The 13729-nt window shown below is 42.9% G+C and overlaps 1 protein-coding gene and 1 pseudogene across 1 annotated transcript; one reads left to right on the top strand and one right to left on the bottom strand.

Moving 5' to 3' along the window:
* Nucleotides 1–6533: 6533 nt before the first annotated feature.
* LOC147416560 (uncharacterized) lies at nucleotides 6534–7156 on the top strand. Its single transcript, XM_086508266.1, has 3 exons — nucleotides 6534–6722; nucleotides 6796–6853; nucleotides 6918–7156. Exons 1-3 carry the CDS (start codon nucleotides 6534–6536, stop codon nucleotides 7154–7156), a joined length of 486 nt encoding a protein of 161 aa, XP_086364392.1.
* A 5038-nt stretch (nucleotides 7157–12194) lies between these two features.
* On the bottom strand, nucleotides 12195–13299 carry LOC147416559 (uncharacterized; annotated as a pseudogene).
* Nucleotides 13300–13729: the final 430 nt, after the last annotated feature.

Genomic DNA, 13729 nt, shown 5'->3' with positions numbered 1-13729 from the left:
TTCAATAAAGTAGGTAGGGCAATTTTGCTAAGTTAATATATAAGCAAAACCGAAGTTAGCACTTTCTGGCTGAAGAGGCAGCACGAGCTTCCCGCTCAGCAGGCAACTTCTCAGTAGTACCCCTCCCTCAGCACCCCTAGCGTTTTTCAGCATTAGGTCAAGCCTCCCATCCCTTGGCGTTTCCTTCACAGTAGAGCCATCCCTTGGCGCTTTCCCAGATTCAGCCCATCGCCATCCAAGTCCCCTCTTGCCTGGCGTTTTTACCATCTACCGGCAGCAGTCCTAGCGTTTTACTAACATTGGCCATACCTGCAAATCATCAACGATTTCAGCCCCAAAACGCACCTGCAGCCCTACTGTAAGGCAACGTTTTTCAGCCCTTGATATCCACACAAAAAACGCAGCCTGTTCCTTGCCAGAACCTCAGCATTTTGTCATCAGTATGAACCCCGACGAAACCATTTATTTTCAGCCATAAGGACAACAGTAAACAGTCATTTTCAGCCACCGAATCAGCAATTAGAAGATCCCAGATTTCAGCCATCAAGTCGTCATCGTCATCACCGTCGTCATTATCGGCATAGTCCAAGTTGCATCAGTCCATTGCATACGCATTGTACCACTTTGTGCAATCATAAGTAGACCACTCTCGCCGACGAGAGTGGGGCCTTCAGAGGAGGGTTTTACAACCTCTCGGATGTCGTATCTCTTTTCTCTCCTTCTCTCACTCTCATTCACTTGCACGCACAATATCCACTCACTTTGTTCGTGATCATAGCACTCTCCATAAAGACGAAAGACTCTCTCCTTCCCTAAGAACTATAAGGAACCTTGAGCAATAAGGATCACTAATCTTGAGAAAATACAACATTCATTCCGCTGCACCTTACACTGCCGTCTGCCCTTCTTTATTTGTCTCTGATGTGCATAGAATTAATTAGAACAGGTAAGAGTTACCTTATACACGTAGGCAATTGGGCACTATCTTTCTTCTGCTTCTATGCAACTCCGAGAAGGGGATAGAGTGTAGCGGCAAGGGTGAGAGACTCACAACCTTCGGGTCCCAGAAATTTTTTTGCTCTGATACCACTGTAAGGATTAGAGCTGTTGGCGACTAAGCCCGGGAGGACACAACCTGCTCTGATACCAATTGTTGGAATTAGGGAAAACACACACGGCTTGGAGAAGACGAAGGAAGCTCAAGGCACACAACAGAGAGTGTATTACTTAGTGTGCAATGGAAAGATGGATAGCCCTAGAATGAATGGGCGTATATACAATGCACGGGGGGAAAAACCTCCTAGAGAGGGAAAAAATGCCCCAAGTGTGTTCACACATCACTACCACATGTATATGGTAACATGACCCACCTCTTCTCAGAGACCCTTCACAGCGCAGACTGTTGAGTCTAGTTTTTTCCTCATCTTGGGTTACCCTACCTACTGACAGGACACCTTCCGGTGGTGGTCCATGCGGTCTCTCAATGACTATTGCATTGCTTACGGTAGCATCTAGAGTGCAGACTACTTAGTCTGGCTTTCCTTGATTCAGAGGACGTTTACGATGCAAATTGCTACATCTGGCCTTCATGGAGTTTTACAGAGCTTAGTCACCAAGCCACACTGGGTTACAGGCTCATGCATTGACAGGCTTCCGGTCATTCTCATGACGGTTCCTGGGCTTCTCCATTTTCTCCAAACGGTTTGACTACAGACACCACAGGTCCTATTGGGCAAGACACTTGCAAGTCTATTGGCACTTCTTTCATGACAAGGAGTTGTTTTCACGCTCAGTTCAGGACCTTCACGCAATATCTTCACCCTATATCAGCGGAGTACAACAATTTCTATGGAGATTTCTTGGCGGTCGGGTCATCCCAGACTGTTGCTACGCTCACGGAGTTCGCCGGAGTATTGTCCTTCAGTGGACATTGCAACAGACATCTTCATCATTTGCCTCACATCTTCGGCTTCATGCGGTTTGTTCAGCATCAGGTGCTGAGAGGGGGTGTTAGACTTACACCACTCTGCTGCTTCACAGGTCTAGGGCGTACTTGTACGGCTAGTATGCCTCCGGACTGGCCACCCATAGTCTAGGTTGTACCTAGTCCGGCCGTCCGAGTTTGAGGCCGCCTGCTCACTTTTGTCCGGACGCCCACATATTTCCATATATCATTTTTATGTTGGGTCGTGGGGATTTTTATCAGACCTTGCCCTACCTCCCCTTGGGCACCTATTTATGGGACCAAGGGGTACCCACTTCCATATCTCATCTCACAGAGATCACACATCTGATTGTATTGGGTCTTCTGCTCTGGTAGTCAATGGGGGTTTGATCGCCCCCTCTTCACCATATCCAATGTTTGTGTCTACAGTCTCTCTCCCCTCTCTCACGCTTCCGCACACGCGCACTCGCACAATAGAGGGGAACATGTAGTTTAAAACCAGTTGAAAGCTTTGTAAAAGAGGATGCCTCGAGAGTATATCGTGGAGTTTGTCAAGCAGAACTCTTGGTACTTTGTGGAGTCCAAAAACGCCATCTTGCTCTATCTATTCTTCAATGGACAGGTATGTTTTCAGAAAAGCACATGCATGAAGCTCTGATATTCCTGTAATCGGGGGCACCACATGCCAATTGAATAGAAGAAACTTGAACAGACTTTTAGCACTTTAAAACAGCTGGACTGAAAGAGAGAGAGAGAAAGAGAGAGAGAGAGAGAGAGAGAGAGAGAATCTGAGACGCACTGACGGAGTTCCACTCCCAAACGGCACTCCCCAAACCCCGCCGCCACCCATTTTAGTATTTCTTTATATTGCTTCAACAAGGTACAAGCTATGGGAACTCTGCTCTATTTCTCCACATGGCAGAATGCCACAGAGAGAGAGAGAGAGGTCCCTTCGGATTGTTCCTACCGTATGAAAAATTCTCTTTGGGTATGTATGAGATTAAGAAGATGAAAACAGAATAACCTTCCTATCAGCCTTCAGTTCACGACCCGTGCCAACAGCTTTCAACGTCTCTTCCTGTGTGTGTACGCAGATACGGAAGAAGAGAATGGAATAGAGTAATAACGCGGTTATCCATTTCCCTCTTAAGTAACACTCGTTGCAGAAATCTTGGGATAAAAATATCTCTGTGGAATATCAGGTATTGAGTTCAAGACTCATTTGTTCCTATAACGCTAAAATCTTCTTCGCTGTCTTCTTTTTCTTCTTCTTCTTCTTCTTCTTCTCTCTCTCTCTCTCTCTCTCTCTCTCTCTCTCTCTCTCTCTCTCTCTCTCTCTCTCTCTCTCTCTCTCTCTGTGTGTGTGTGTGTGTGTGTGTGTGTGTGTGAGAGACCCATACCTCGAGGGTTTGGACCACAGCATCACAGGAACGGAAGTGGTTGATGAGGGCGTCCGGGTCGCAGTTGTAAGGAAGGTTAAAAAGCTTGATCTTGCTTCCAACTGGCACGCCATTCGTGTAAGGAATGTGGTAGAAGTCAGCGGCACCTATGCCACAAACCCATCTTCTGGAACAAGAGCTGGTACGCCAGCAGCCGGGAAAGTCACCTGCGGAGTAGGAGAGGGAGAAGGAGGACGGGAGGTGAGAGGCTATTTTGCTGTCTATGCGAAGTGTGCAGAGCCTGCCATCGGGGCTCCACTCAGTACACGAATGAAGCTTCGCCATATCCTGCCCCAGAAACCTCAAATGTGCCTCCATCGATGTACAAATTTATTTGTCCGCGGTTCATCCAAAGCTCTTTTTTGTGCTGAGATGGTGGTTGGCCGCCGCCCAACTATGCTTTCATTCTCTATATCTATATCTATCTATTCTAAATTCTATAATATTACAAAAGGCTTTTTGGCCTGTCCAAAGGGCAAAGGCTATAGCGATGCAATGTCTTTTTGCTGACTAAAATATTTTTCATTTATTTTGTTCATTTTGTGAATTTATATCAAGAACCACTATGTGGTATGATTAAACTAGTTGGAAAAATGGCCACTCTCCGCACAAGATGGGTATCCTAGGAGGTTGGTGGAGGTAGGGATAAGGATTGGCCATGTGTAGACCATCTATTGGCTTATCATTTGTGGAGGAGTGATAAGACTCTTCTAGGGTTGAGAGTTGCATCATTAGTTCATTTTACGGCTGTTAGCTCTCAAGCTTGTAAGGGGGTAGGGGTAGGCGAGAAGCGCGAGTTGCCATGGCGTGCTGCACTTTGTGGAGGATCATGAAGAAGCCTCTTGTAGCCCAGCCCTTCGTGACCTGAACCAGACCGAGTCTCTCTCTCTCTCTCTCTCTCTCTCTCTCTCTCTCTCTCTCTCTCTCTCTCTCTCTCTCTCTCTCTCTGTAGCAAAGCTGTCGTTGCTCGAACCCTGCTGTTGTGCACTGAGTTGCGCCTGTGGTGCTGCCCCTACGCATGTGGCCCTGCCCCTGCTGTTGCGGCAGTGCCTCTGCACCTGCGGCGCTGCCCCTGCGGCGCCTCCGGCTACGGCATGCCTCTGCACCTACGGTACTGCCCCTGTGGCCCTGCACCTTCAGCCATAATCGTCGCTGCAGCGGTGGCTGCGGTCGTGCATTTGTTCCTGCAGTGCTGCCCCTGCGGCCCTGCAACTGCATCTCGGCGCTGCATAATTGTTGTTGAAACGTTAAAAGATCATTCATCCCTTTGCACTGGCTGCCTTTGTTCCGGCGGGCAGATAGGCTGATGGGCACAACGTTTTGTCGAATCTGGTGAAGCTGGGCGAGGAGGGGGCTCCACCCACTGCGGCTGCCGTCCGGCGAGCCACATGGTATCCTTATCTTCTGGATTCTCAGATGTCAACTGTCAGGCAGGCCAGCAAGTCTTTCCGCAACGGCGCCTCCCTCACGCTGAGCGAAATGACGTCTTCACACGGGTCTGGCATTAGCCGTTGCAGCAATGTCTTCAAGGTTTACTAGGTTGCCGGGATGGTCCTGTGGAGGGTGGTGCATCTGGGTGAGTTTTCTAAATGCTTGGCGCCGTGTTGGTTCTGTTAATTTGGATGCTTTTATGAGCATCATGAATACTTTAAACACTTCCATGTGGTATTTTTGCAGATGTTGGCGTGGTTGAATGATGGTACTTGGGAGGAAAACCCCTGATTGGAAGTAGATTAAGCATGGTCCAGCGACGTTTTATGAGTTGCATCAATTAGAACCTTTGTCATGTGATGCACATTACACTTTAGGTGCGGGAGGTTCATAATGTTTATGAAATGTTGGTTGCTTGGAGTTTGTTGACAGGCATAGATTCTCATATGCGTTGGGCTGAAGTCGAAAATGTTTGTTGTAGCCCGGGATGGGTCAATAGTTTATGACAATAATTGTCAAACTTAGTTAAGCTCTACTTCATCCAAATTGTAGATTTTGTGTTTGTGTTTTGCGTAGTTGAGAACAAGCAACATAATGGTTGGTTTTGTGTGTATATTTGTCTATGTGGGATAGGGTTGGTTTAAATTTAAGACTATTATCAAGTTTTATCTTAAGCGCTTAGGGTTTTTTTCAAGCTTAGGGTTTTTGTCAAGCTTTGTGCGTGTAGTTAAACAAATCAAGCTTGTATTTTTGTCTTTTTTTCACGACGGGAAATTGCGATCATGTCTCATTCGTTTCATGGACATCTTGAGATGTTCCAGATAGAATTAGAGAAGACTGAGCAAGCTTTAGTTACGAAAGGGAATTGGTATACAAGATAAGCTATGATGATGAACACATGCCAATTATGGCTTCATGCCATTATTTGGTCACTTTCTCTGAGCTTATGGTTAAAAAAAGCCTAAATTATTTTTGTAGTAAAAAAAAATTAATGCATAAGATCTGAGAATTGTTGTTGTTAATACAATGACTATTGTATCACTTTTGTGCCTTGCGGACAGTTAAAGACCGCATCGCTGTTAAATTTCCTATTTCTGACTTTCAGCAACGCAAAAAATGCACATTATGTTAATTTCACCCATTTTATTTTGTATCGATTATAATCTTGATTAAGACTAGTGGGATAGAAAAATACCTTGATAATAGTTAGATTTTCTGAAAAATGAAAGTTAGTGTTTAAACTATTTTGATTTATTTATAATAGTTTAATAACTGCATAATAGTTGCTTACAATTTTTAAAAGTAGAATTGAATTCATTACAGAATTCTCGTATTCTTAAAAATTACCATAATTAAAAGTTGAACTTGCTTGTGGGCTTTGTATGCAGATGCTACGACTTTGGTTGTCAAAGCCGAGGCTTTTGGCTGTTGTCTTCAACTTTATCGCGAGCAGAAAATCAAAGAGTTGTTCTCTCAAAGCACAACTGCTGCTGAATTTGTTTCAACAGTTGCTTTTATTGTTGTCAAAATAGAGAATGCCGTTAAAAGCGATGGCACTCCTAGCTTTAGTTTAACTGTGGCAGATGGACCTTCAACAAGCGATCGAGCTAGTGTGAGTGTTGATAAAGCTTCTTTGCAACACAAATGTATCTTTGCTCATGTTTGCATTTTGATGGCAGCTTCTCTTTGTCCCTACACGACGGGTCGACTATCAGTTTATGGTGCACGAAGTAAAAGAAGTTGGATACTACTCATGTGTCACTCGTAACATCAATGTCTTCAAGCATCTGTCAAACACCCTTAGTGTAGTTGACGCTACTATCTTGTGCCCGCTTCCTCTCTCTTTGGCTGGTGTCTTCCACGAATACTTGTTGAAACAAGTCACGAACTTAGGCTTTGGGAAGAAGGTAATTGTTGTGTGTGCATATATTAGTAAAAAATGCATTTATGTTCATTTTATGGTCATTGTTGAATTTGTAGGTGTTTGGAACGCTGGAGATTGTGAGTGTGAATAGCTTGGATGTCGAGTACTCGTGCGGTGTGTGCAAAGGTCTAAGTGTGAGTCGGCAAGCTAGCAACCCATTTTGCTACTCTTGTGGCAGACTCTACAATCACCAAGCAGTCTGTGTTGCCCGCTAAATTATATCCCCAAGACGGAGAGGTTGTTTCTGTTATCTTGCAAGGAGCTGTAGTTGATTCTGTTCTTGGATTTTCCGGTCCGTTCCTGCAACTCTTTGATCAAAGCTTGGTAGAGTTAAAATCTTCACTCTTGAACTTCAAAAAGGGTGGTTGGTTCACTATTGACAAGGCGGGACAGGTTACTGCATTCAAAGGCGCGTAGTTTGTGTTCTTGATATCAAGGTTTTACTTTTTGGAACAATGGCATATGATATCATTTTGTACGTAGATGGCAAAAATTTACATGTTGATCCTATATTTACTTGTAATTTTCCAGAGAACAAAGATGTTTTGCTAAGTTTGCTTCATGGTTTTCACTTGTCCCTCTCTTTGCAATGTCTTGAATCCAAAATTGTGGATGAAATTCTGGAACAAATAGAACTAAAAAACGAAGACATTCTGAAAGTTTGGGTTGACCCTTGGATTGTTGATGTACAATCACCTTCTTTTAATCAAAAAGAATTTTTGACGTCGCTTTTAGGTAGTCGACATTCGTCAATGATGCTAAGTGTGCACTTGGTAACTTTGTTTTGCAAGATGTTCTTTGCAATGTGCAAACTCTACTTTTACCAAGGTGATGTTTTAAATGAAGTCCGTTGTTTCGGTGCACGTGAATGTGCAACCTTGTCCACTTGCCCAACTCTTGTGGTGTTGAATTTTTGTGGCTGTTTTTTATGGTATCCGTGTGGAGATCATCCATCCAAACGTAAACGTTGTATATGGAGTAAAGAAGCTACCTTGTGTCTAACAACACTTGTCGAAACTCATGATGTCGCTGTCTAAGAAATTGTCTCTATGTTTTTGCAATTATTTCCAAACTCTTTTAGTGTCAAACAAGTGAAGACAAAAATTTATAACATGTCCAAGTCATCGCGAATTCACCAAAGAAGGTCTACCATTTCATCTAGTGGAACTCTTATGTATGTCAAGACGATTGAAGATATCCCTGCTTTCGCTTGTGCTTCGTGTGGTTCTCTCTTGTATCGCCATAGTTTATGTAGCATGTCAAAGGTGGAATTTTTGCTTCTCAAGTGAATAAAATCAATGGTCATTGGTCAAAAGAAAGAGTTGCAAGTGTGTTATTCATGCAAAGCTGCATTGAAGAAACAAGAAGAACCATTGTTTTGCTTGAAAAGAGAGGTTCAATTCAATAGCAAAATACCCTCCGTAGAAAAATTGAATTCAATAGAGAGTCGTCTTGTATCCTTGCGCATACCATTCGCACAAATTCGAGAGCTAAACTTCGAAGGTCAACTTGGTTTGCGTGGAAGCATTGTGAATGTAATGGTGGATCTGTCACGAGTTCAAAGGGTGTTGCCATGCTTTTCTAATGATCAAGCTTCTATCCTTGTAGAGATTAAACGTAAGCTTGAATATGATCATGCTTATTTGAGTGGCATTGTGCGCCCAAACTGTGTTCTTCAAGCTTTGGCCGACCTTTTGGCCACTCCATTGTATATTGATCATGGTGTTACAATTGATATGTCTTGGTCATCTTCTTTCACACTCCATGTTGATCTTGCTTATAGTCCACACTAAGAAGATATTGATGATGAGAGTAATCCTACGGATACTTTGGTGCATGGTATCTACTCTGCACAACAAGTTGTGGACCATAATTCTCAAGTTGCAAGTATAGCCCCTTGTGAGGGATTTAGTCCATTAAGCATTTTTTATGATGAATCTTGTGAGGAGTTGTCATTTCCAACATTGTTTTTTGGTCAAAGAAGAAAGTATCATGTGTTGGCAAAGAAAAATTATCAAAAAGTAGCACAATGGGAGCTTAAGAATGTGGATAGACGATTTACAAGCAACATTGAAAATCTTTTCTTCAAAACAATGAAAATTATTATTACAAAAGTTCTTGGTTCTATTTGGGTACGCTTGCGCAAGGGAAAATTGTGGGGTAGACAATTGCAGGCAAAAGATGTTCAAGCGAGCACTAACATTGAACAACTGCTTTCGTCTGAGCTTGGTTACCATGATTTTCAATCACTGCACACATCAATCGACTATAAGATGAAACTCAAGCGAAATGTGTTTGCAATGATCCGTCAATTAGGCCAGCCAACTTTCTTTGTTACATTTTCATGTGCGGAGCAAAGATGGAACCCTTTGAAAGATTGTTTGTGCAAATTGAATCCTCATATCAAAGAGTCAGACTACCCAAACAAAGCTTCATTCATTCGTGCACTTGTCCGGTGCGATCCTGTCACAATAGCTCGATACTATGTGCATAGATTTGAAGCCATGAAACAGGAGTTGAAGCGCAATAACACCATCCTTGGTGAATTAGTGGATTACTTTTTTGTGACTGAATTTCAAAATAGAGGCAGCCAACATGATCATGGATTGCTTTGGGTAAAAAATGCACCTCTCTTTGGCAGTACACCAGATAATGATACAATACGTTTTGTTGACACACATATCACTACTGACATGAATGTATTAGATGAGTCTCTTAGAGGCGTACAAACTCACTTTCATCGCAAAACATGCAAAAAACGCAAAAGCATGTGTCGCTTTGGTTTCCCACGTCCTCCCTCTCGAGAAACATTGGTGCTATATCCACCCACATTATCCCAAACAGAGAAAGAAATACTCTTGGCCAACAAAAAATGCATTGAAGAACGATTGCTTGCTCTTGGACATGATTCAACTGTGTCATATGATGAATGGTTGACCTCTTTGGGTATGACGGAAGAAGTATACAACCAATCCCTTTCGGTAAGCATCACAGAGCCAACACTGCTCTTGAAAAGAGATCCAAAGGACATTTACACAAACAACTTCAACAAAGAGCTGTGTCTTCTATGGGATGCAAACATTGACATTCAATTTATTTTCAATGGCCATGGCGCTGCTGCATATTGCACATCATATATGACTAAGAATGACTCAACTGTAAGCAAAACCATCAAGAACATACTACAAGATTGCAAGAAAACAAATGTGCCAACGTTAGATCGATTGAAAAAAATTGGCAACGCTTTGATCAATACACAAGAGATGACATCACAACAAGCAACATATATTTCTCTTTCATTGCCCTTGCATAGTGCAAGTAGACAATTTGTGTTTATCAATGCAGATTTTGAAAGCAACGCACATTGCTCTTAAAACGAAGAGCCACTTTGAGGATTTCTACTGCCCCCCCTTCACATGTAGGCAACATAAGAGATCTAGCTTGGGGAATGTTCACATGATAGCTTTGAGTTTGAGTTATCTATTAACAAAAGATAGTATTAATCATCCAATTATAAAAAATAATTAAGTTTGATTATTATAATTGAATACTAGAACACAAAAAATGCAAATTGCTAAATTGATTCGAGATTACAAACATCAAAACTTTAAAACCATGGTGTAAATCCCATCCATTATTTTACAAGAGCTCAAGTGGAAGTTGATGACGATGACTCATCGGACACAGCATCACCAAAGACTTGTTGTACTTTGTTCTTAGCATATTCTTGATTATCGCAGCAATTAGCACTGTACCAATGTCATTTGCCAAACGGAGAGCTTGAATTCCACCATAGAGCTTGCTACGGTTCTTTGGCTTTCTACGAGTGAATTGCCAACCATTAGGCTAGCTTCGGCCTCACGAGCCCATTCCATATCAAAAGCATCATTGTGTCGTATACCAAATTATGTAACACGAGGCACGCTGCCACCAGATCAGGCACATGATGTACATCCATGTCACATCTCTTTAACAAGATGCGAAACCTTGCCTTTAGCATGCCAAATGCTCACTCCACCGACATTCTTCTGCTAGATTGTATGAATTTCCAATGAAACTTCTTGCATGATAAGCCTTCCTTGCACCCTTTGAAGGGCACCAACATAAATGGTCGAGCTAGATAAGCACAGTCATCCACCAAACAATAATTCTCAAGCTCACCTCTAGCACTTTTTTGAACCAACTCACTACGAGTGAAGTTCAAGGAGTCATGGATTTGACCTTGACCATCCAACATCATAGTTCCATAGAGAACAATCTGCTGCCTTTGTAAGTGCAACAAAGTTGAATGAAAGCCTTTTTTACTGAAGTAATCAACATGGTTCTCTTTGGTGCAATGATTGGAATATGTGAACCATCAATAGCACCAACAACATAGGGTATTCCTCAAAGGGCTTCAAATTCACTAGCCAGCTTCTCAAAGCGGGATGGAGAATGCCAACAAATGTAGACATCTCTTAGATCTGATTTCATGATGGCCTTGCAAAAATCAAGGACTATGCCACATGTTGTGCTCTTTGCACACCCATTCAAGTCACCCAAGACCTCCAACTGTGTGCCAGAAGCTAAATTGAGCATAACAATCGCCACACACGTAGGAAGGTTGATGGTTTTGCACATGTTAGTGATGCACTTTGACATGAAAGAGGCCACCTTTCCACAAATGTAACGAAAGGTGTCCTTGCTGACTAAAAGGTGTCTCTTGAACATGTTATCTGAATAGGACTTTAGAAGAAAGTCGTTAAGAAAATTTTGGGGCCGGGCATAAGACAAAGCTTTCCTATGCTTGTGACCTCGTCTTCTACCAATGTTGATGTTGATTGATCGTCATATACATTGGACTGAATGCAACCATGTTCGTAAGAAGGCCACATCATCTTGGTTGGGGCCATCCTTTAGCAATTCTGTAATTGCTAAAGATCATAGCCAAGCACAATGAAGCACCATCTCTCTATACATTGTTCTCGTAACCTGTAGGTTTACACAACCAATGTAACACAATCAACATGTTAGTGATGCGCTTTGACGTGAAAGAGGCCACCTTTCCACAAATGTAACGAAAGGTGTCCTTGCTGACTTGAAGGCGTCTCTTTAACATGCTATCTGAATAGGACTTTAGAAGAAAGTCGTTAAGAAAATTTTGGGGCCGAGCATACGCCCAAGCTTTCCTATGCTCGTGACCTCGTCTTCTACCAATGTTGATGTTGATCGATCGTCACATACATTAGACTAAATGCAACCATGTTTGCAAGAAGGCCACATCATCTTGGTTGGGGCCATCCTTTAGCAATTCTGCAGTTGCTAAAGAGCATAGCCAAGCACAATGAAGCACCATCTCTCTATACATCGTTCTCGTAACCTGTAGGTTTACACAACCAATGTAACACAATCAACAAAAAGAAAAAAGCGTATGTACACAATATGCCCACTTAAAAAGAATTAAAGTTATCCTGAGTCACGACAAACTTAAAAGACGAGAAGACAGAGACAAGAAAGGACATAAGCTTTGAAGACCATAGGCTTCACTGGTTAGTGGCTCGTCATTTGTTGTCATATTGGCATGCTTTAAGAACCATACCATGGTGTCATGAAAGCTAGCCAACAATTCCAAGCGCCTCTTGCCGGTTGGAGTTATCTTTCAAGTGATCAAGCAAAGCTCGAGTAGTGTCCGCCATTTGTGCCGATGACTGTCTCGACCTCCGGAGTAGACCACTTGTCATTGGTGGTGGTTGTGGCTTGACTTTTGATTTGGGAGGCTTTGGAATCTTCTTCTATTAGTACCTCACTCATCTTAGTATTTTCGTGGATGGAAGAGGAGACATGGCTAGCGCACTTCACAGAGGCCCTATCATGATAGTACTCATCTACCACATCATAACATTTACATGTGTATTTTCTATCATTGCCATATGTAGCATTGTGCACTTTATCCAGCCTATATTGGCCAAGTACAAAGCCCCACTTTTTGTGGGATGCCTCTCTATCTTTATCAAAGGCATGGTATGTGGAGGCCAACCGTGCAACCACTTTTGCCCATAGATTGACCCCCTGCTTTTGAGGATTGTTGAACTCCTCGTGCATACCCCCCCTCCCCCAACCCCCCTCACACGGATATGCTGGTTGACCCAAATGTCCTTCCATTGACCCTTGGATTTTTGGATGTTTTCTTCGTCATCTTCGAGCTCCACAACGCCCTTCTTCTTGGACACTCTCCCCTTCTTTGATGGAGCCATCAATGTAATCTCTTGCACATCCTCACCAGCCAAGTGTAAAGCTTTCTTCGTGGACGGCTTTGCACACCCTTTAGTAGATTTATGAGAGGAGGGGTTTGGGCTTGGACAACTCTCTACATGTGTTGTCTTATAGTGCGGAGGTGGAGTGCATGGTGGAGGGGGCTTGAATAAGAAAGGAGAGGAGAGTGATGGAGACATTAGCATGGTCATGAAGCCATGTGGGGGCATCGTGAAGGGTGATGGTGTGAAGGAGTAGTAAGAGCGTTGGGAGAATACATTTTCGGAATCCATGTCCTTTTGGATTTCCAAATGCTGAGATGGATCCATGATTCCTGCATATGCAAAGAGTTTAAGAGCATAGTTAGTTTCGGTCGATATCACTTTGATAGTTAGTTGAGAGAGAGAGAGAGAGAGAGAGAGAGAGAGAGAGAGAGAGAGAGAGAGAGAGAGAGAGAGAGAGAGAGAGAGAGAGAGAGGGTTCCCATGCTGCCAACAAAGGATTCTTTTGCTTTGTCTTTAAGAGACACATCACACACAATTATGTAATGGCACTTTCCATGGTGGTGCAAATACTCTCAGCTTGTGCCCTCAAAGGAGAGATTTCATTAAGTATGATCGCAATCACACATAGAAATTTCTACGAGTTTGATGCAAACGCCTTCATCTCTCTCTACGTCAACTCTACTAGTTTGATGCAAAGTGGGGTTGGCACTTATATTACATGATCTATTGATTTCGTCGAAGGATAGAAGAATTT

This window comes from Adiantum capillus-veneris, unplaced genomic scaffold (genome assembly GCF_014529385.1).
Source record: "Adiantum capillus-veneris isolate H3 unplaced genomic scaffold, ASM1452938v2 Hic_scaffold_823, whole genome shotgun sequence".
In the NCBI taxonomy this organism is placed as follows: domain Eukaryota; kingdom Viridiplantae; phylum Streptophyta; class Polypodiopsida; order Polypodiales; family Pteridaceae; genus Adiantum; species Adiantum capillus-veneris.
This window is presented reverse-complemented; position numbering and strand designations above follow the sequence as displayed.

What these genes read in the sequence shown, in the direction of transcription:
- LOC147416560 (XM_086508266.1), top strand. Translation starts at nt 6,534, where the DNA reads ATGGTGCACGAAGTAAAAGAAGTTGGATACTACTCATGTGTCACTCGT. An exon ending in ACTTAGGCTTTGGGAAGAAG is followed by an intron (nt 6,723 to 6,795) that starts GTAATTGTTGTG and finishes TTGAATTTGTAG; the next exon opens with GTGTTTGGAACGCTGGAGAT. An exon ending in GGATGTCGAGTACTCGTGCG is followed by an intron (nt 6,854 to 6,917) that starts GTGTGTGCAAAG and finishes CTCTTGTGGCAG; the next exon opens with ACTCTACAATCACCAAGCAG.